Consider the following 22091-nt stretch of genomic DNA (forward strand, 5'->3'; position numbering starts at 1 on the left):
AGGTAGTTAGGGCCAGGGTCCCCAACAAGAAAATACGGAATTCGGGGCAGCTAAAACAGCACTGACATCCTGTTTTGCAGCTTAGACAGGACCACGCTAGCATTGTGTTTTGCAGCCTTGGCAGAAATGACTTCTGCAAAACGTCCTAAAATAAAACAATTAACCACAAAGCATTTGTCACTATCACGAGCAAGGGGCGGTTAAGACATAAGCCCCCAGACGTCAGCCCTAAAGACCATCCCCAGGTAAGCATCAACCTAATACGTAGACAGAGAGCAATCAAAGCCCTGATTGGCACCACTCGGCACACCCCGGTTGCTTAAGATAGTTCCGCAAAAGAGCTCATAAAAACCCCTAAACTTAGAAACTCCAAGGGCAACCCTCTCGGGTCCCCTCCCTCGCCGGGAGCTTTGTACCATATTGCTCAATAAACTTTGCATCGCTGCCCATCACTCTTCGTCTAGTCTACCTCTTCATTTTTGGAAGCCGCGTGACCAATGACCTCCGGCACTGAAGGAATAGAAATCCTGTAGCAATAAGACCCCAGGATCCTGCTCTCTGAAGGTATTCCGACACCTGGGTCCCAGTATCCTGAGAAAGGATAGGTCCGGACGCCAAAACCTGGCCTTATAAGGGGGGAGGTCTTGGGTGCGGGGGCCCCCTTCTTGTGGAGGGCATGCTCACACCCTGAAATTCTCTCCTGGGAAAGGAGGGTCTCGAACGCCTGGATTCGCATCCCTGGCGCGGGTACTGAAGGCTAAGTCTCCACCCCTACACGGGGTTTGGGTGTATGGATGCCCGCCTTGCCCGAGGGGCTGCTGGAGCTCGGGGTTCTCTTGGGGGACTAAGGTGCTAGCTAGCTCCTCCGTTTGGAGTATGGAGACTCCGGACGAGATGGGGAAGCCCCGGCTCCGAGGTTCTCATTCTGGTGGGAGGGGGCCGGACCCCCGAAGCTGCCGTGGGCGGAGCGGACTCGGGTCCCGGGGCCGCTCCAGAGTCCCTCGCTGGGAAGCCCCTACCACAGCAAAAGGCCGAAGAGGCTGTGGCGGGGGCCGGACCGAGGGGGCGGAGACTAGGTGGGCGGGGCTCCGCAGACACCGCCCCCGCCTGCCGGCGCGGTCCGCGCGGCTCCCAAGTCTGCGAGGCCGCGGTGGGCGCGGAGAACGGAGCGCCACAGCCCGCGCGCCCCGCCGAGCCCGGCCTGCCCCGGGGTCTATGGGGCCACCCCTCTGCGCCGCCCGGCCGGCCCCACGCCGCGCCCGGAGCCTGCCCCGCGGCCAGGTAAGGGCGCTGTGGGTCCTGCGGGTAGGGGACGCCGGGAGGCAGGCAGGAGGGGCCAGGGAACTCCTGGGTCCTGAAGAAGCAGGGGGCCGGAACTCCAGTGTGCAGGGGGCTAGGGTATCAGGACGCCTGTATCCTGAGGTTGGGGGGAAGGAGTACACGGATGTTTGGGTCCCGGAGGGATAGGGGGCTGGATACCTGGACACCAAGGTCTAGGGCATCTGGACACCTGGCTGGAGAGGCTCGGGGGCGGCCTGGCTATTGGGGGCAGGGTGGGGGAGGGAATCCTTAATGCCTAGTCCCGGAGGAATGAAGACCTAATTGAACACGTTCCTGGTTCTGGAGGATCTGAGTACCAGGACACCTGGGCCCCGAGTGTCGGGTCCATCCTGCGGGCGTCCTCTGGCTGATGCTCTGGCCACTGCGTCGGGGGCTGTGGCTCGCACGCCCGGGTTTTCGGGAAGGAAGTTGTGGTTGAGGAGATTTGGCGGCCCGGACACATGGCCACACCCCAAGGGCCTGGGGGGGGGTCCCTGGGCAGGGCATTGGGTGGGGTCCCTGCCCTCTGCCCCCCTTACCTCCTTAGGCCAGCCAGGGAAATGGGCGCACCGCGGATGAGGGCAAACGGACTCCTGGGATGGGCTAAGAGAGCGGATCCCCGGGACAGAGGGCTCTCGGGGCAGGAGCCGGGCGCGCCTGGGCCCCGGCGAGGCGCCTGCCCCCCGCCCGCCCGGCTTGGGCATGCTTGGCACGCAGCGCGCGGGCCGGTCGGATCCGTATGCGCGCCGCGTGCGCCTATTGGTATGCGGGAGCCGGCCCGGCGCGGGCGTGAGGCGGCCGCGCTGGCGGGCGGCGCGGGGGAGGCGGCGGCGGCGGCGGCGGGGCACGTCCTCGCCCCGAGCTTCGCCTGGGGCCGGGCAGGGTGAGAACAGCGGGCTCCGTCCCGGGGCCCCCGGGGAGGGGAAACTGAGGCACCATCCAGCCCCAGCTCCTTGCTGGGACCCCGAGCGCCGCACGGACCTCAGTTTCCCTAGCGGGTCTCCCGGGGGGGCCCCCTCGGGCACCGAGCGCTGCCTCCGGCTCCCTTCCGCGGCAGGAGACGCGGGTCTCGGGTCCCGCAGGCTGCTCTGAGCCCGTCTGAGGCCGCCCCCGCGGAGATGGCGGCCCCCTACCCCAGCAGTGGCGGCGGAGGCGAGGTCAAGTGCGGGGGAGGTCGTGGCCGCAGCGTCCCGTGGGACTTTCTGCCTGGGCTGGTGGTCAAGGCCCCGCCCGGACCCTGGTGAGCAAAGCCCCGCCCCTCGGGCCGTGGCCCCGCCCCCAAGGGCGTCCTGGGAGAATTCACACTCAGCTTGCTGCCCCGCCCTCCGGAGCGAGAATTTCTTACCCAGAGTAGCTCAACCTTTGTTCTACAAACAACCCCCACCGTGTTCCGTTCCTACCCCCCTTCCTCAGAGTCTACCCAACATTTAATTTCTCCCCTCTTCCACCTCCTTCCCCCCAGAATTTATTTACACCCCAGGTTCTGTCCCCACGGCCGGGTGCAGAATTCACACGCAGGTTCTGCCCCCACCCCCAGTGTTGAATCCACTTCCCACGTCCCGCCCGGTTCCGAGGCCCCGAGGGCGGGGCTCCCCCAGGCCGCGGACCCCGGAGCCTTGCGGCCCCGCTGACGCCCCCTCCGCGCCGCCCGCCCAGCCTGCAGGCGCAGCGCAAGGAGAAGTCCCGGAATGCGGCGCGCTCGCGGCGCGGAAAGGAGAACCTGGAGTTCTTCGAGCTGGCCAAGCTGCTCCCGCTGCCCGGAGCCATCTCGAGCCAGCTGGACAAGGCGTCCATCGTGCGCCTCAGCGTCACCTACCTCCGCCTGCGCCGCTTCGCCGCCCTCGGGGCGCCGCCCTGGGGACTGCGGGCCGCGGGGCCACCGGCCGGCCTTGGTGAGTGCGCATGCGCGGGGACGGGGGGGTTCCCAATGCCCTCCCTCGGACCGGAGGGCCCTTGCCCAGTTCCTTGGCCGACAGCGAGCACGGGGTTGGAAGTCAGCCAGACCTTTTGTGTGCCCCAACCGGGTGACTTCTAGTCTCCAAGCCTCAGTCTATTCATCTGTAAAACGGGCACACGAGGTAGGGATGATTTCATGAATTCTGGCCCGACTAAGGGGCCCCCCCGCCCCGCAACACCAGGGATCCGACCACTAGCCAATGCTGTTACTTTTATTAGGGGAGATGAATCGTTATTATCACAAAAAAGGCCCGCAGCTCCATGGGCGGGACAGAGGGGGGCCCAGCCTGGGCCTCCCCATCCACTCATGGGCAAGAAACCCCCTCACTCAGACTTGAGGGGCCCCAGGGGGGGAGCACAAGGACTCTGGAGTCTGAATTCCCAGTTTGGGAAAGCGGGAGGGAGACAGTAGAAGCTGGCAGGTAAGATGGAGAGCTTCAGAAAGACTCTCCTGGGTCCTGTCCCCACTCGGCCACCCCCAGCGTTGTGACCCTCGGGCAGGCCACCTGACCTCTCTGTGCCTCACACATGAAATGGGAATCCTGATGAAAGTCCACAAGCACACCCAGAGGGCCGAGGTGAAAATCAACCAGGTGACGCGTGTAAAGACCCACGTGCAATCAATACCTAGTGACTCTTAGTGGTGACCCTGCAGAGTTGTTGGGGCCTGTGGTTTATTAAGCAGCTACTGTTTTGAGCCCTCAGGATCCAGCCGTACACAGGCTTGATAAAAGCCCCCCACCCAAGACTGACATCCTAGTAGCCAAGACCCAATTATGAAGTAGAGAAGAGAAATGCAATTTACATTATGTAAAAAGATAGAGGAGGTAAAACACAGATACGGATAGCCAGCTAGCTCCTTTTATTAGAATTCAACTTTATTACTGATGGATACCTAGGAGTGTTATGTTACTGTTACCTTGACGTATTACTGCTGCTCGTTGTCAGCGACAAGCAGACAGTGAATCGTGTTAATCCGAGGTCGCAGGTGACCGGGCCGGGGCGCCCCAGGCTACACTCCCCACCAGAGGAACGGGTGTCCTTAGGGTGAGGTTGGAGGGGCTCCAATTCCCCTCCTGCCCTGGTCCCAGGGGAGGAGGGGGGGGAGAGAAAATAGCATTGATTAAGCTCGCAATAAATCACCATTTAAATTTAAATAATCCGGCTTCCCAGGCGGTAATTAGGCGAATTGACTGGCGCCGAGAGAATGCCGCATTAGCGCCGCTGATTACTGTCATTACCGCGAACAACATGTGCGCCGGCGGGGGATAAACATCTTGTCTATTGTCCCGAACGCGGGGAGAGAAAGGGAGGGAGGGGGTGCCGAGAGCTCCTCCGGCGGCCAGCTCCCCCCCCCACGCCCCCACCCCCGTCTGGCTGGGCACTTGAAGGGGATGCGCGCCCGCTGAGGACACAGCCCTGAGGGGGCAGACCGTGGACTTGGTCGACGCCCCCAGCCTCTACTCCCCGGAGGCCCCCCCGCCACCACCCCCCCCCCCCCCCGTCCAGGACAGTATGTGTTGGAGGTACTGCGTGGACTCCCTCCTGTAGCCCCAAGAGTAGGAATTTGGAGGTGTCTTCTGCTTCACAGGGTCCCCAGCAAGAGGTCAAGGGCCTGCTTCCATAATCCCCACCCCACCCCCCCGGGGAAACTGAGGACAGCGTCTTAGCTAGTCAGAGAGCAAAGCAGGGTGCCTCCCACTCTCCCAAGGGGAGGGTGCTCCCGTGTCCTCCTCAATTATAATAGCAAACATGTCCAATGCATGTCAGACTGTCTTGAGCACTATATACAAATAACACGCAAAACAACAACAACAACAAAAAACCCACAAAACTTGCTTAATCCTCTCAAAAAACATCAGGAGGAAAGCGATGTTTCCATTTTATAGAAGTGGAAAACTGAGCCCCAGAGAGGTGAAGCTGTTTGCCCAAGGCATCGTCAGCCAAGCCTGGGCCCAGCTGAGATTCCAACTGGCTTCAGGGGGCCCCTTCTCAGCCTCCCAACTTGGCCTGGTCATAGGTCTCTGGGGACCTTGGAGGTCCCAGTCTCCCTCTGGGCCTTGGTAGGCTGGCTGTAAAACAGCACAATGGATGTTGAAGGCTAGCCCGGGACCTCTGAGTCCAGGGAGGAGATAGCCTGGATCTTGCATCAGTGGTCAGCATTCATTCAACACCCACTGAACACCTTCCCTGTGCCAGGCCCTGTTCTAGGGACACCCCAGGGAACAGGACAAAGTCCCTGACCTCAAGGATGGGCCTACAGATCCTTCATGGGAGGCCCACTGCCCCCCACCTCTCTGATCTCATTTTTCTACCCCTCTCACCTCTTCAACTCCCTCCCACCCCCTGCCGCACACAGACACACACACACACACACTCTGGCTACTTTGTTGTTCTTCAGAGAAACACGTTCCCACCTCAGGGCCTTTGCACTTGCTGTGCCCTCCCGCAGTAACTTCTTTCCCTCCAAATGTCAGCTCTTCAGGAAGGCCTTCCCTGACTATGAACACTGACAACAGCCCTGCCCCCAGGACTCCCTGACTCCCTTTCCTGTCTTATTTCTTTCCAAAGGACCTATTGTCATCCGACCCTATTTCTTCTTTCTCTTGTTCATTGTGTCTCTCCCCCATGACACCTTGTTCCCTGAGCCTAGAACAGTGCCTGGGGCACAGTAAGGGCTTGCGAAATATTTGTTGGGTGACTGTGGAACAGAGTGAGGGGAGGAGGGTTGACATTTTCATTCACAGATCAGGCACAGCATCTCTGAGGAAGGGACCTTTGAGCTCAAAAGGAGGCGAGGAAGGAGGTGAGGACACAAGCCTGAGAAAAGCTGGAAGAAAAGCAGTCTAGGCCGAGGGAGTAAGTGCAAAGGCCCTGAGGCAGGCAGGAATCAGGTCGCTGGGTGCAGGCCACAATGAGGCCAAGGCGTCCAGAGAGGAGTAGGTGAGGCAGGGAGTAGACAGCAAGGACCAGGTCCTGCAGGGCCTCGTGGGCCTTGGTGGGGACTTTAGCTGTTAGCCCAAGTGGGATGGGAGCCGGAGGTGGCGGGTGTGAGGGTAGAAGCAGGGAGACCCGTGAGGAGGTGAGTGCAGAGGCCCTTAGGCCTGCCCCCAGGGAGCCAGGCTTCCCTCTCCCCAGACAGTGACTCTGTCTCAGGCCAATTGAGAATAGGAGGTGACCAGACCTCTAAGACCTGGGAGCGGCCTTCTCCCCACCTCCCCTCAGTCCCCACTCTGTGATGACAACTGGGACAATTTTTTTTTCTCCAGCAGTCAGGCTCCAATGAGAAACGCAGCAAATGTTTGTTGAATGACTGGGTGATGGTTGGGGATTTGGGTGTGAGGAAGGGGCAGATCTGGGAGCAGTAAAGAGCCACGTGCGTAATTTGGGGGACAGCGGAGTTGAGGCATTTGCCTGGAGAGGCGGGAACCCAGGGGGAGGAGGCTGGGGAGTTGGGTTTGGGGAGGGGGAAGCAGGGGGTGATAAGACGCATCAGTCAGTGATGGGGACCTACCCCAAAGCTCCCGTCCCAATGGGGGAACAGCGAGCCCTCCCCCTGCACACCCCCAGTCCGACGTGCCCATTAAGGCTGTTAATTGCAGACGTTCAGTCTGACCTGGGCTGATCCTGTGAGCGGGAAAATGAAGGAATTAGCAAAAATGACAGGGGAAAATTGCGACAATTAGCAGGCGGCATTGTTCCTGCCTGTCACCCGGCTGGTTCGCGCTGCATCTCGGGGGAGGGGTCCCCATCAACCCCCCACCCCATTTATTGTTCCTGGAGCTCCAGCCAAGGGTGGGAAAAGGGTGCGAACAGCGGGAGGTGCTCCTGGGAGAAGGAGGCGTGGCCAAGACGTTAGGGGGCTGGGGGCGGGGCTGGGGGCCCCACCCGAGTCCCGAGGGGGGCGTGCGGGCGGGGTTTGGCTGCCTGGTGTTTTGATGGTCTGGAAATAACAATAGTAATCACACTATTAATGCTAATCCCTGCTCTGCCTCTGGGAGCACCTGTCGTATGCCAGGCGGGTGCTGGGCCCTCTCTGTTCCTTAAGCTGACCGAATGCTCAACCAGCCAGTGCGGTCAGCCCTCTTTGCAAAGCCACTTGACAGAGGAGGAAACTGAGGCACAGAGAGGCGAACGGACTGGGCCCAGGGCACACAGCCAGGGAGGGCCAGCCCTGGGCCTTGGCACCAGACCTGGCGACCTTCAAGGTCACTGAATCCCCTGGCTCCCCAATCCAGACATAGGACCCTTGGGAGGTGGTTCTCTACGGGGTCAGGGAGAGGGTCCCCGTGGAAACAGGCTCCAACCCCCCACCACACACACACTCTCCCACCTTTGCTCCTGCCTGTTGGGGGCTGGGTCAGGGGGCTGGGTCTCTCTTTGCCCTTGGTCTCATTTGCCACGTCCTTCTGTCAGTCACCCTCTTTCTCTGTATGTCTCTCTGAGCATCTCCTTTCTGTTCTCTCCATCTCTTTACGTCTCTCTGTCTTCGTCTGTCTCTGAATTTCTCTGTCTACATATGTCTGTCCCTATCTCTTTTAAAATATTTTTTAAATATTTATTTATTTGAGAGAGAGAGGGAAAGAGAATCTCAGATTCCTCTCTGAGCGCAGAGCCCCACTCGGGACTCGATCTCATGAACCTGAGATCATGACCTGAGCCAAAATCAAGAGGCAGATGCATAAGCAAGTGAGCCACCCAGGTGCCCCTTAAAACTTTTTTTTTTAATTGAAGTAAAATTTATAGAACATGGAATTCACCTTTTTTTTTTACGATTTTATTTATTCATCTGAGACACAGAGATAGAGAGAGAGCATGAGCAGGGAGAGAGGCAGAAGGAGAGGGAGAAGCAGGCTCCCCGCTGAGCCAGGAGCCCGATGTGGGGCTCCATCCCAGGACCCTGGGATCATGACCTGAGCCGAAGGCAGACGCTCAACCATCTGAGCCACCCAGGCACCCCGAAATTCACCATTTTAAAATGCACAGTGGGGACGCCTGGGTGGCTCAGTCGGCTAAGCGTCTGCCAGGGTCCTGGGATTGAGCCCCACGTTGGGCTCCCTGCTGAGCAGGGAGCCTGCTTCTTCCTCTCCCACTCGCCCTGCTTGTGCTCTCTCTCTCTCAAATAAATAAATAAAATCTTTTTTAAAAAAAAGGTACAGGGGGCACCTGGGTGGCTCAGTCAATTATGCATCTGACTCTTGATCTCAGCTCAGGTCTTAATCTCAGGGTTGTGAGTTCAAGCCCTGCAGTGGGCTTTATTAAATTAAAAAATAAAATAAAGTGTACAATTCAGTGACAGTACAGTCACAGGGTTGTGCAACCACCATTCTATCTGGTTCCAGAACATTTTCATCACCCTCCAAAAAGACCATCCACATTAGCAGACACTCCCCATCCCCCCCTCCAACCACCAACGCTTCCTGTCTATGGATTTGCCTGCTCTGGACAATTCATAGAAATGGAATCACAGTGTGTGACCTCTTGTGTCTTGCATAATGTTTTCACATTATTTTTAATTAGGCTCCATGCCCAATGTGGGGCTCAAACTCATGGCCCTGAGATCAAGAGTCGCATGCTCCACCGACTGAGCCAGCCGGGCGCCCCCATCATAATGTTTTCAGAGTCCATCCGCATTAGAGCATGTGTCCCCACTTCATTCATTTTCCTGGCTGAATAATATTCCACTGTTTGAATATAGCACGTTTCATTTATCTGTCCATCAGGTAATGGACCTTTGAGGTGTTTTCACCTTTTGACTGTTAGGAATCGTGCTGCTGTGAACATCTGTGTAGGATATTTGTTAGAACACCTGCTCCCAGTTCTTTGGGGGGTATATACCTAGGAGCGGAATTGCTGGGTTGTGTGGCAGGTGATTCTATGTGTGACTTTTTTTTTTAAAGATTTTATTTGTTTGAGAGAGAGAGAGCACTAGAGAAAGAAAGAATGAGTGAGGGTCAGAGGGAGAGGGAGAAACAGGCTCCCCGCTGAGCAGTACCCAATCCCAGGACCCTGAGATCAGGACCTGAGCCGAAGGCAGACATTTCACGGACTGAGCCACCTAGGCGCCCCCATATGTGACCTATTGAGGAACCTCCATACTGCTTTTCAGAGCGGCTGCATCATTTTCCACTCTCACCAGCAATGCACAGGGATTCCGATTTCTCCACATCCCCGCCAACATTTCTCTTTGAACTCTAGCCATCCTAGTGGGTGTGAGGTGACACCTCATTGGGGTTTTGGTTTTCTTTTTTAAGATTTTATTTTTAAGTAATCTCTACACCCTATGCAGGGCTCGAACTCACGACCCCGAGATCAAGAGAGAGCCACCCGCTCCATGGACTAAGCCAGCCGGGCACCCCTGTTTGTCCTTTTTCTGTCGAGTTGCAACGTCCTTCTCTCTTTCTCTATTCCTTGTATCCCTCTGTATGTCTCTCTGTCCAACTGCTTGTCTGTCTGGTGTCTTTGTCTTTCAATATCTGTTTCTTTGTCTCTCTTTCTCTCTCTGGCTCTCTGTACAAATGTCTCTCTGTCTGTCTCTCTCTCCTCTTCAGTCTGTCCCATTGCCATCCTTCGGGTCTGAACTCAAATGCCCCCTCCCACGACAGGCCTCACTTCACACCACCTTTTCAATCCTTCATGGCCCTGGCACGTATGATAATTCTATATTTGCTAGTTGCTTGCGTGTGGTGTGTCTGCCCCTGGCCCCGGGTGCCTCCGTGAGGGGAAGAGCAGGCCGTCCGGGCCGCCTCTGTGTCCCCAGCACAGGGCCTGCTGCCCAGCCGGGGCTCAGGGAGACTTTCTGAATGGATGCGTGGATGGACGGCTCCCTGCGTCCTCTGGCGTCTGTCTGTGCGTCTCAGGCCGCTTCCGCCCCTCCCACCCCTCCCCACGAGCCCAGGTTTCTCCCCGACGGGCCCGGGGCCCCCAGCGCCCCAAGACGGCTCCAGGACTGGGGAGAAGAGAGGGAGATCTGTAGGCTGGCTCGAATGGGGGCCTACCAACAGGCTCCGGCTTCACCCCTCCCTCTGTCCCCAGCCCCAGGCCACAGGGGCCCCGTGGCTCTGGTGTCTGAAGTCTTCGAGCAGCACCTGGGAGGACACATCTTGCAGGTGAGGCCCCTGCCCGGCCTGCTGCTCCTTGCTGCCACCTGGTGGCCACCTCCGGAGAGCGGCACCGTTTGCTCCAGCATCCATGCCATGAGAGCATCAGGCCGGGGCTCCCCGCTCCTGCCCGCCCTTTCCCACGGCCACGAAAGCCCCTCCCCCGCCCCAGATTAATCCATCCTAGGTGGCGAGCCAGATTTCAGAATGTCTTACCACTTACCTGCTGGACAGACAGATGCCCAGCCCTCCTCTCCCCTCTCCCTATTTCTCCCGACCCTAGTCCCTGGATGGCTTCGTGTTTGCCTTGAACCAGGAAGGGAAGTTCCTCTACATCTCCGAGACCGTCTCCATCTATCTGGGTCTGTCACAGGTAAGGGGCCCGCGGCAGGCTGCCTGGACTGGCATCTCCCTTGCTGGCCCGTGATGCATGCCCTTTCTCTCTCCTGGCCTCACCATCCCAGCCTAAAAAGTGAACTGGATCCATGGTTCTCAAAGTGCACCCCTGGGAGCCCCAGGAGGCTCCACATGACAGGCGGGGGAGGGGGTTTGTTATTAAAGTAACAGGTCAGTTTGAAGAAAGCAGATCAGCAGAAAGATCAGTTTGTCGATGAGCCTTAGCCAGATGCACCATATTTACCAAAACTTGCTTTTTCTTACCCATTGTAAAGAATTGCAACCATTTGTATTGGGAGGGCTTGGGTTTTGCCAACTTTGGAAGATTTTCTGTGGCGTTTCAGTGGACTGGCTTGCATTTTGTCTTTACTTCCACCAGCTGTTTCTGCCCCAGCTCCTGCAGGTGGCACTGGGAGTTAAAAGCAGAAACTGAAAACCCCCATCCCTGGGGAGCCTGGCTCCTGGGGGGCATCTTAGGCCTCCCCAATCCATTCAGCACAAATTGCTATCCTCTCATCACTTTGACAAAGGTTTTACCAAATGGTAAATTTAGAAAAGCCGGTGCTCGGTGTTTGGCCTTTGTGAGCACCGTTTCAGTGAGTTGTTGGAGATGCCTGGAGGAGGAAGACCCTGGAGATAGGGGAATATGGACAAGGGGAAGGGGGGAGGAAGAGTGGATGAAAGGCTTGCAGCTGGTGCAGGGAAGGGTTTGATGAGGAGGAGTTCAGAGGGAAGCATGTGATCGCAAACCCAGGGGCAGTGGGAGCTCTGGGAGGCTTCTGAGGTGTGTGTGGGGGGGGGAGGGGCATGGTCAGAGGAGTAACTTAGTAGGGGTATTAAAGTGGAGACTGAAAGCCAGAAGAGCAGGGGGGACGCTGGGGCAGGAACACAGCCGGGGGGGGGGGGAAGGGGGGGAGATAGGGACCTGGACTGGGGGAGGTGTGGAGCAAAGGGGGATTGCTTTGAGAGATTTGGATTGCTTTGAGAGATTTGGGAGTGAACTGAATGGTAGTCTATCTGATTGAGAAGTTCCAGCTCTTTAAGGAGTTCGAAAACCACCCCACTGCTTGTATCCTGATCTCCATCGCTGCTGGGATATCCTGTGATTCATTTCCGGGCACAGTTGTTTGCTGCGTGCGGGTGGGAGTTGGGCAAATGGAAGCTATGAGAAGCAGGCACGCGGCTTCTTAATAAGCAGGTGCAGAAAATCCTTAATGATCACCGGGTTTGAAGTGAGAAAGGCATTAGAGCCTAAGTTTGTATCTCCTTTTAAAAAAAGGTCAAAAAGAAAAAAGGTTAAAAGGTTAAATAGAAATTCTAATAAAAACACAAAACTGGCTTGAAGCGCGCCTGCAACGGAGGCGAGTGAGCCCGAGGCTGAACCCCGGGCGAGTGACTGCGCGCGCATCTTACCCGCCCTCTGCGGTCCCCTCTTCCGCCGGCAGGTGGAGCTGACGGGTAGCAGCGTCTTCGACTACATCCATCCCGGGGACCACTCCGAGGTGCTGGAGCAACTGGGGCTCCGGGCCCCGACCCCCGGGCCCCCCACCCCGCCCTCCGTTCCCTCCTCTTCCTCCTCCTCGTCTTCCTCCTCGCTCGCGGATACCCCTGAGATCGGTAATTCCAAGGGCCCCCAAAGAAGGCGGCTGAGGGTAGGTCAAGGGACACTCGGTACACTGTATCCAGCCATGTCTTCTTTAAACAAAAACCACTCTCCTTCGAGCTGTGCAAAGCAAATTTTTGTAAAATGATCAGAGGCTAAACCGAGGCAACAAGACTTGGCTCCCTAAAATTGCCTAAGCTGCCTGGCTCCCCAAGATTTGAATTTTAGAAAGACCCCTCTGGCCACCAAGTGGAGATGGGTGCCTGTGGGTGACAGCTGGAACCCGGCTTTGGTAATAATAAAACAGTGCACACTCATTGGCTTTTACAGGTGCTGTGCCTTTAAGTGCGTAATTTCACTGAATCCTAATCACAACCCTGCAAGCAGGAACTATCACTGTCTTCATTTTGCACAGGTGGAAACTGAGGCACAGCACAGAGAGGTTAAGTTAATTGCCCCAGGTCACACAGCTGTGAGTGGTTGAGCTGGACTCCAGCCCAGGTTTGTCTGGCTGTAGCATCTGTGCTTCCAGGCCTTCTCTCCAGTGGAAAATTCCACTCCATGTTGGAGAGGGTGGGTGTTGGGAGATTACCCGGAAAGTTCCTTTTAGCTCTGAGATGTTGGGGGACTGGAGGCTAACTTTCCTGTAAGTAGGATCTTCTTATATCGGGTTTGCTTAACACCAAAAGCATCTGAGCTGTCAGCAGCGCTTGCAAGCTTGGGAGATGTCTGTGACACACACGAGGGTCCCACTGAGGCACAGGTCCGTCTGGGTGTGAGCAGCTATTAAGACCACCACAGGATTTAGAGACTAATCTGTATTTGTGGGTCTTACTGCTCTGTGCTGGGGAGGGCTGGGGACACAGATGACAGCAGCCCCAGCCCTACCCTCTGGGCTCACAGTCCAGGTGGGGAAGACTGACCAGTCCCTTGAGAATGATGATCCAGAGTGGTCAGGGCTGGGGTCCCACCCCAGAGGGATGCCTGACCCAGCCTGGGGGTTAGGGAGGGCTTCCTGGAGGAGGAGCTGTCCCACCTGAGACCTGGAGTTTGTAGCTAAGTTGGTGTCAGCGGGAGGCGGTTCTTGCCAAAGTTTGAGGCCAAGGTGAGGAGCTGGGCTTTATCCCAAGGGTCCTAGGGAGCCAGGGCGGTTTCAGGGCAGGAAGGGACAGGGTTATATTTGAGACCGGGCTGGCTGCTGCTCAGAGGGGAGGTTGGTATATGACTTCAGTGAGGTTGTGTAACCATTAGGCCGTGGCCATGACCCTTGGCTAGCTGTACTGGGGGCAAGGGGGGCCCGTGTGTGTTTTTTCCTCAGGACCCCGTAACCTTCCTTCACTCCCCACCCCAGAGGCCAGCGCCGCCGAGGTGCCTCCCTTCTCCCGGGTCCAGGAGCGCTCCTTCTTCATCCGCATGAAATCTACCCTCACCAAGAGGGGGCTGCACGTCAAGGCCTCGGGGTACAAGGTGAGTGTGAGCTCTCGGCCCCAGCTTCTGTCGCCCACCTGGGGAGAGCCCCCGCATTTCCGCCAGCTATGTCCTTGTGCCCCGGCACCTGTGGGTGACAGCCGCAGCCTGGCCCGGTGGCCGGGTTGTGGTCCTCCTGCCCGTGCCTCCCCCCCCCCCACCCTGCCCCCGCCCCCCCGGCCTCGCCAGGCTTCTCCTCCAACCCCGCCTGCCGCCTGCAGGTCATCCACGTAACGGGGCGCCTTCGGGCCCGCTCCCTGGGCCTTGTGGCTCTGGGCCACACGCTGCCCCCGGCCCCCCTGGCTGAGCTGCCGCTACACGGACATATGATCGTCTTCCGTCTCAGCCTGGGTCTCACCATCCTTGCTTGTGAGAGCAGGTACCGGGGTTGGGGGCCGAGGCGGGCGGATGGGGCCACGCGGGAGATCTGGGGCTGCGGGCAGTCAGAGCTGCGCTGGGGAGCCCCGGGGGCTGGGGAGCCCCGGGGACGGAAGAGCAGCGAGGGCGGAGGTACCGGAAGGAGGAGGCCGGGGCGGGGCCCGGTGGGGAGGGTGGGCGGGGCTTGCCCGAGGCCCCTTCTGCAGAGCCCCGCCCCTCCCCGCCCCGCTTTGTCTCCTGCCCCGCACAGTGGGGAAAATTAAAATGGGAAATCGTCCCCACGCTCTGAGAGCCTTCCGAGTGCCCGGGGCCACCCCGCACCCAGCAGTGCCACCTGCCTGAATGCTCACGGCCACCCTAGGAGGGACACTAGTGTTAGGCCCATTTGACCCAGGGTTAGACTGAGGCCCAGAGCACTCCTGGTGATTCCAGAGCCAACACTGCCTATTGTCCTCTACCCCCTGGTCTCAGACCCCTTCTCAACTCCTCTGTCACCTGCTGTCCTCAGAGTCAGCGACCACATGGACCTGGGGCCCTCAGAGCTCGTGGGTCGCAGCTGCTACCAGTTTGTCCACGGACAGGACGCAGCCAGGATCCGCCAGAGCCACCTGGACCGTGAGAACCCCTGTCTCCTAGCACCCCTGGCCTGAGTGCCCCCAATCCCTGCACCCTGAGCCACAGCTCAGACGTGGGGTGGGAGGACAGGGGCCGTGGTGTCTCTCTGACCCCGCCCCCCTTAAAAATCCAGAAGGCCCCCGTGCCAGGTTAGTGCTCAGTCCTTCTGACTCGGTCTCTCCCCATCTCCCGCTCTGTACTTTTGCCCTTGTCTCCTCCCTACCGTCACCCTCTCTGTCCCCGTCTTCCTCTCTCGCCCCATCTTCCTGTCCACCTGCCTGTCTCTGTCTCGGCCGGCCCCTGGGCTGGCCCCAGTGCTGGACAAGGGGCAGGTGATGACTGGTTACTACCGCTGGCTGCAGCGGGCTGGGGGCTTTGTGTGGCTGCAGTCCGTGGCCACCGTGGCCGTGAGCGGGAAGAGCCCCGGGGAGCGCCACGTGCTCTGGGTCAGCTACGTGCTCAGGTGAGGGCTGTAGCCCGTGCGCCCCGTAGGGCGGCTCAGAATCCCTCCGCAAGACTTTGCCGTCTCTCCCCAGCTTGGGGTTGGGGGGGGCTCCTCTTCGGGGGGGGCGCTTTTCAAAGAGGACAAGCCCAGAAGGGTTTGAAAACAGGAGGGGGACGGGGACAGTGAGAGGAAAGGCCCGGAGGTGGGGTGACCTTGCTTGCAGGGGACAGAGGATTGAGGAGGCAGCTTTGAAGTGGCCTCAGTCCCACGCAGAGGGTCTGGACTTGATTCTGGGGTACTGGGGAGCCATGGCAGAGTTTAAAGCTGGAGAGGGTCACAGTCATGTCTGCTTTGTGGAAAGACCCCTCTGGCTGCTGCAAGGGACTTCGAGGGACACGACAGGGGCTGGGAGCCCAGGGAAGAGGTTGGGGCAGGTCCTGGGGCAGGTCCGGGAAATGCCAGACAGTGCACGTGGAGGAGGGCAGGTGGCATCCGCTCACACCCACGTCTCTGGCTTTGATGGGCTGGCTTGGGGCTCCTGAGAGGAGCAGCAGTTTGAGAGGAAGATGCTGAGGGGAGATGAGCATGAGGTACCCAGGGGACACCCAGGTGGTGACATTCGCGGGGGGGCGGGGGGCACAAGCTGCCCAGGTCTGGCCTCGGGACACGGGGCTAAGCTGGGCTAGACCCCAGCTTGGAGTGGGGGGGGTTCCAGTGATGAGCCCTAAGTACCATGGGGTGGGGGCTCTACACCCCCTGTCTTGTCCCCAGCCAAGCCGAGGGTGGCCAAACCCCTCTGGATGCCTTCCAGCTTCCGGCCAGTGTGGCCTGTGAGGACGCATCCAGCCCAGAGCCGGAGCCCACAGGTGAGCCTCACCTCCCACCTCACCCCGGGAAGCTCCAAGGGAAGGGGTCTCTGGGCCCTGAGCTTTCCAGTCTGGAAGCCACTAGCCACATGTGGTGACTTACGTTTAATCAAAAATGAAAGACTGAGTTTCTCGGACACCCTTGCCACATTTCAAGGGCTCAGTGGCCTCACGTGGCCAGTGGCTAATGCGTTGGAGCACACAGATATGGAACGTCATCGAGGAAAGTTCTGTCGGACAACACGGGTCTAGACCAGGGTTTGTCAGTCTCCCCTCTACTGATATCTGGGGCCAGATCATTCTCAGCTTTGGGGGCTGTCCTGTGCATTGTAGGGTGTTTAGCAGAATCCCCAACCTTTACCCATAGATGCCAGGAGCACCGTCCACCCTAGCTGTGGCAACCAGAAATGTCTGCAGACTGCCACATGTCCCGCTAGGGGACAAAATGGCCCCAGCTGAGACCCACAGGTCTAGACCACCGAGCTCAGCTTCATTCCACAGACGGGAAGACTGAAGGCTGGGGACGCACACACCCAGCGCCCTTCATGTCTCCCTCTTCTAGAGCCAGAGCCTCCAGTGGAAGGGAAGCAGGCTGCCCCCCTAGACAAGGACGAGGCCCCCCGGAGCCGGGGCAAACGCATCAAAGTGGAGCCTCGCCCAGGGGAGGCTAAAGACCCGGAGGACAGTGGGGACGAGGAGCCGTCTGGCCACCCGGCCCTGCCTCGGCCTGAGTTTACTTCTGTCATCCGGGCAGGGGCCCTGAAGCAGGACCTGGTGCGGCCCTGGGGCCTGGGGCCTCCTGGGGACCCCCCACCTTCCCTCCTCCACGCGGGCTTCCTGCCCCCCGTCGTGCGGGGCCTGTGCACACCCAGCACCATCCGCTATGGCCCCGCGGAGCTGGGCCTCATGTACCCGCACCTGCAGAGGCTGGGCCCAGGCCCCACCCTCCCCGAGGCCTTCTACCCCACCCTGGGCCTGTCGTACCCGGGGCCCACGGGCACCAGGATGCAGCGGAAGGGGGACTGAGGACTGGAGATCTGCCTACAGAGCCGGACCCTGAGGGACAGGTGGGGCCCCGAGGGCACTGCCCTAGGGCTGAGCTCAGCCCTGTCGGCCCGCCCGGAAAATTAAACACCTTCTCCTCTGTGGCTCGGTCTCCGGGGGCCTCGGGGCTCCTCTCTCCTTTTCTTTCTCCTCCTTGGTTACCTCCACCTGCCTCGCCTGGCTCCCACGCCCGCCCCACCCTCCCCATTGCAGGAACCACTACTCGGAACATGGAGCAGGCGAAGGGTCAGGTTTTAATGTCCCGGTCCTTGGGCCCCCGGCTGTCCAGCGCCCGGCCATTCCCCGTGGCCCAGCCACTCACTCTGGTGGTGGCCGGCCTGCTTCATCGGGGCCTTCAGCAGCCGCTGTCCCGTCGTCCTCGGGCACCAGCTCCACATCCAGCTCCAGCTGACCCATGTAGAGGCCGACGGCACAAGCCCAGAGCAGGCCTACGGCCAGCACGGCCCCCACGCTCGCCGCCGCGCCCCCCAGCGACAGCTGCATGGGTCCCCGCAGCGCCGCCAGGCCCACCATGTAGGAGGAGCCGCCCCACACCACGCACAGGCCGCCCAGCAGGAAGAAGCCTGTGCGGGGGGAGAAGGCTGCAGTCAGCGGGAGGGAGGGCCCGAGCTCCCAGGCCAGGGGGCTGCCGGCCTGCAGTGGGGTGGCTGGAGGCCCGGGTCTGGGAGCCCGATGACCCGGGGACCGAGGTGGCTCAGGAAACTGAGGTGGAGTTAGAGAATGGGGCAAACTCAAGGTCAGGGTAGGGGTAGAGACCCAAGCTCAGAGACTCGAGAAGGTGTCAGAGGGGGGTGTCTAGGATGTGGAGGTGGGGTTCAGGACCAGAGGAGGAGTGGGGAGCTGGTCTGAGAGCAAAAACAGGGCTGGAGGGGTGGCAGCGGGGCCAGTCTGGGGCTGAGCCAGCATGAGGGGCTCAGCCAGGACTCTCCTCTTTGTCGAGAAGTCGGATAGGAGGGGGCAAGGACCCACCGCCCTCCCCAGTGCCCAGGAAGTCGGGGTGGGTGGGTGGGAGGGAGGGTGAGGTGGCTTCTGGCGGGGGGAAAGAGTGAGGGGATCCACACTTAACTGGGGAGGTTGGGATGGGGCAGGGAAGAATCTACAGCCACCAGGGAGGATGGGGGGGGGGGGCTCTACCTCCTCAGTGGGGGGGGGGGTGCAAGTGCCCACACTTCCTGGTGGGGGCGAGAGTGGGGGGTCTGCACTCACCATAGGCAGCTTCCCGACCCATGTCACTCTGCATGAAGGAGATGACCCCGATGCCTGATGCCAGGAGACCATTGCGGAACCAGGAGAGGAATGCTACAGGAAGGGGGGTGGGTGGGGGCAAGAAATCAGCATCAGCCCAAACCCTGCCCCCAACCCCATCTGCCCGGACGGTGTTATCCCACCCCAAATCCCCGCCTAGTCCTGGCAGCCCTCCACCTAACCTTATCCCCGCGCCCAAACTCTGGCTTCCATCCATCTCTGAGCCCTCTCCCCCAAACTCCGCAGCACCAAAGATTCAAGACAGTCTGCAGAATGTGGAGGAGTATCTAGGAACCCAAACTGCAGGACCTAAATCTGAGGACAGGCAGATCCCAAGAGGTCATCCCGGTCAACGTCCCACCCCCCATACATGTGTATCCCCCCTCCCGGGGACAAGCTGTTCCCTCACTTCAGGTCTCTCTCCAGCCTCCCCCTAACGCCAACTATCAACTATCTGCGCACGTCCTTCCTTGCTGTTATTTACATCCATTCAAGTCCCTGGTGGGGCGCTAACGGGCCAGTCGGGTTACAAACCCCACACCCTTACCCCAGCCTCTATCTACCCTCTCCACGTGAGGCCCCTCCCCCTGCAGCCTGGATCACCTGGCCCTCCAATCAGCCCAGAGCTTTTCTATTATTGGTTGTTCCTCCCTCCAATCCGGAACTCGCCCCCTCTTTGGTGGGGATCCACACTCCCGCCTAATGCAGAGTGGTCGCCTCTTCAAGCTGAACTGGCTCCTTCAACGCGGACCCCTCTAGGAGGCAACTCCCCGCCCTTAACCCTCTCTGGACGCCTCTCTCGCCCAGGCAGTGCAATTTTATAAGGCTGCCAGTCCTAGCCCGACTAACCTCTCCAATCCCTACTGCACCCCACTAACCGGACACCGTCCCATCTGCAAGCCCTTCTTTGCGGACAGACTGCGCTCTTGCAGCGAGCACTTCCCTGCGCTTATACGGAAGCCCTGCTCTCTCCGGAGCCCCGGCCCTGTTTCCAGCAGGAGCCCCGTCCCCACCCCCCACTCACGCGCGCCGACAGCTCGGCTATCCGGAACCCCCTCTCCTGTCCGGGCCGACCCCAGCCTCAGACCTGTCTCGTGCGCCTTCCGAAGGAGCCAGGCGTCCGCACGATCCAGCTCGGACACGGGGGGTGGCGAAGCCCCGGCGCGGGGGCCGTGGCCGGGGGCGAAAGACCCCCGGGCGCCCCCGCTCCGGGGCCGCGGAGGCGGCAGCAGCGCCCCCCGGAAGCAGAGCCGGGCCAGTCGGGCGGCCCGAGCCCACCACCAGCCGCCTCCCATGGTTCGCACTACGGCCGCCGCTCACCGGCCCGCCCCCATGGGCCGCCCGTAGGCTGAAGAACACGTCACTCAGGGACGTCGGCTCACCCATTGGTTTTGCGAGCGCCACTCAGGGCTGGCCCCCACTGTCCATTGGTCGACACTGCCGGTGATTCCTCCTCTGTCATCTGTGCCGGTACTGCGCGTCCCACCTTGCTTCTGCTACTGGACTACGAATCCCAGCGAACGTTGCGCCCATAGAAGGCCTGTCTTCCGAAGCCGGGGGCATGATGCCTGCTGGGAGTTGTAGTTTTGTTAATAACTTTAATTCTCATGGCCAATAAACAAAAACAAAACAAAACAAAATTCTGCTTAATGTAGAACCTTAGCAAAATCTCGAAAAGCCGAGAGGAGAAAGCAAAACTCAACATTAATCCCACTGATGAGGTTACTGCTAATACTTTGTTGTACTCCTGCCCCGTCTTTTTTCTAGGTAAGTGTAAAACGAGATGCCGTTTGACAAATTAACTTTTTTTCACATAACAGTAAGTCGTGAACATTGACTGGTGGCATTGAATACTTTTCACAGCATAATTTCTTATTTTAAAAAATACTGCTTATTTTGAACACAATCCAAGATGCAAAAGATACAAAAGGGTCTAATGAAAAGTAATTTTCACCCCGTGCGCCAGCCAACCATCCCCATCCTCCGTTCCACAGCATTAAGTTTAATGGTTCATACCGATGCATTACACGTAGGTACCACAGGGGATCCCCGTCCCTAAGTTTTTCCTATTTTCCCTACTATAAACTATTGCTGTTTCCTTTTAGATTTAAACTGGCAAATTTCCGTTTATATCCCCTTACTACACTGTGTGGTAACTATCTCTATACTTATCTGTCTCTGCCAATAGGCTGTGAGCTTTCAGTGGACTGGGTCCTTGATTGACACATCTCCATGTCCCCCAACCCAATATAAGCAGGGACTTGGTAAATAATAATAGCAAACATTTACCAGTGGCTTTCCCTGTGCCAAGAATTGTGCTATGCACAGTCTGTGCATGATGTCATTTCATTCTCATTGTAACCTTAGGAGTTACGAACTAGAATGCTCCTTCTTTTATAGGGAGGGAGAAGTGAAGTAATACAAATTGATGTTTATTGGGCACTAACCATGTATCAGATGCTGTGCTCTCACTTTACATGGATATTCTCATTAAATCTTCAAAATAGGGGTGCCTGGGTGGCTCAGTCTTGATCTCAGCTCAGGTCTTGATCTCAGGGTGGTGGGTTCAAGCCCTGTGTTGGACTCCACACTGGGCATGGAGCCTACTTAAAAAAAAAAAATCAATTTTATGTTTACACACTAAGTAGAAACAGTTGCAAAATGAGATTGAAAATAAGTTCTTTTACAATAGTATCAACCCCCCCAAAAAACAATAGTATCAAACCCAAAAATCCTTAGAAAATATTTTAACAAAAGATATGCAAGATTTCTACACTGAAAACTACAAAATACTGTTGAGCCACATTGAAGAAGATCTAAATAAGTGGAAATATATACCATGTTCATGGATTAGAAAACTCCTTACTCTCATGGAACTTCCATTCTAGAGGGATAGGCAGAAAATAAGCACTAAACATGCTAAATAAGTAAATCCTTGGGGAAGTCCAGGAGACTAGAGGAGCCCAGAGAGGGTACCTAACCCAGCCTGGATGTGGAGTCAGCAAGGGGGTGCCTAAGTAGAAACCTGAACTCTAAGTAGGCATAGACCAGATAAAGCATGATCAGAGACTTACAGAAAGAATCTGGGGCCCAGGAAAGCTTATAGTGAGTGTAGGAGATTGAACATAAACAATTATTTACCATCATGAAATGGTTTCCTTTTCTTCCAGGGCAGCCAGACAACTATATTTTCTAAGATGCCCTACAGTGCGTAGAGATCTTTTTGAATCCAGAAAAACAGCTCTCTGACCACCCTAACCCCATCCAGAGCAAGGGGACCCATTTGAGGTCACCCCCTTTAGTTCCTGGGTCACCTGTAACTCCTGATCCTGTGCAGTAGAAAGACATAGAGGAGTTATGCAGGGGTCAGACAATATTCAACTTATCTGTTAAGATCATTCCACCTTGAGGGTTCTAGAGGGGAGGGGGTGGGAGGATGGGTTAGCCTGGTGATGGGTATTAAAGAGGGCACGTTCTGCATGGAGCACTGGGTGTTATGCACAAACAATGAATCATGGAACACTACATCAAAAACTAATGATGTAATGTATGGTGATTAACATAACAATAAAAAATTAAAAAAAAAAAAAGATCACTTCACCTTCCTGGGGCGCCTGGGTGGCTCAGATGGTTAA

General features: G+C 57.9%; 2 protein-coding genes across 4 annotated transcripts; one reads left to right on the forward strand and one right to left on the reverse strand.

The window, feature by feature from the left end:
* The first annotated feature begins 1091 nt into the window (after nucleotides 1–1091).
* Nucleotides 1092–17294, forward strand: NPAS1 (neuronal PAS domain protein 1). Of its 2 annotated transcripts, XM_036114024.2 has the most exons (12): nucleotides 1092–1281; nucleotides 2378–2560; nucleotides 2977–3212; nucleotides 10312–10385; nucleotides 10660–10749; nucleotides 12218–12389; nucleotides 13727–13842; nucleotides 14064–14221; nucleotides 14729–14835; nucleotides 15151–15298; nucleotides 16052–16146; nucleotides 16709–17294. In XM_036114024.2, exons 2-12 carry the CDS (start codon nucleotides 2439–2441, stop codon nucleotides 17170–17172), a joined length of 1782 nt encoding a protein of 593 aa, XP_035969917.2. In that variant the 5' UTR covers nucleotides 1092–1281; nucleotides 2378–2438; the 3' UTR covers nucleotides 17173–17294. The 2 variants fall into 2 exon arrangements, with proteins under 2 accessions (XP_035969917.2, XP_035969918.2); XM_036114025.2 differs by lacking the exons at nucleotides 1092–1281; nucleotides 10312–10385 and having other exon boundaries at nucleotides 2434–2560.
* A 131-nt stretch (nucleotides 17295–17425) lies between these two features.
* Nucleotides 17426–19792, reverse strand: TMEM160 (transmembrane protein 160). Of its 2 annotated transcripts, none has more exons than XM_036114027.2 (3): nucleotides 19544–19792; nucleotides 18418–18510; nucleotides 17426–17774 (listed from the first exon to the last, which is right to left on the reverse strand). In XM_036114027.2, exons 1-3 carry the CDS (start codon nucleotides 19749–19751, stop codon nucleotides 17509–17511), a joined length of 567 nt encoding a protein of 188 aa, XP_035969920.1. In that variant the 5' UTR covers nucleotides 19752–19792; the 3' UTR covers nucleotides 17426–17508. The 2 variants fall into 2 exon arrangements, with proteins under 2 accessions (XP_035969920.1, XP_035969919.1); XM_036114026.2 differs by having other exon boundaries at nucleotides 19481–19792.
* Nucleotides 19793–22091: the final 2299 nt, after the last annotated feature.

The sequence above is a fragment of the Halichoerus grypus genome, chromosome 15 (genome assembly GCF_964656455.1).
Source record: "Halichoerus grypus chromosome 15, mHalGry1.hap1.1, whole genome shotgun sequence".
In the NCBI taxonomy this organism is placed as follows: domain Eukaryota; kingdom Metazoa; phylum Chordata; class Mammalia; order Carnivora; family Phocidae; genus Halichoerus; species Halichoerus grypus.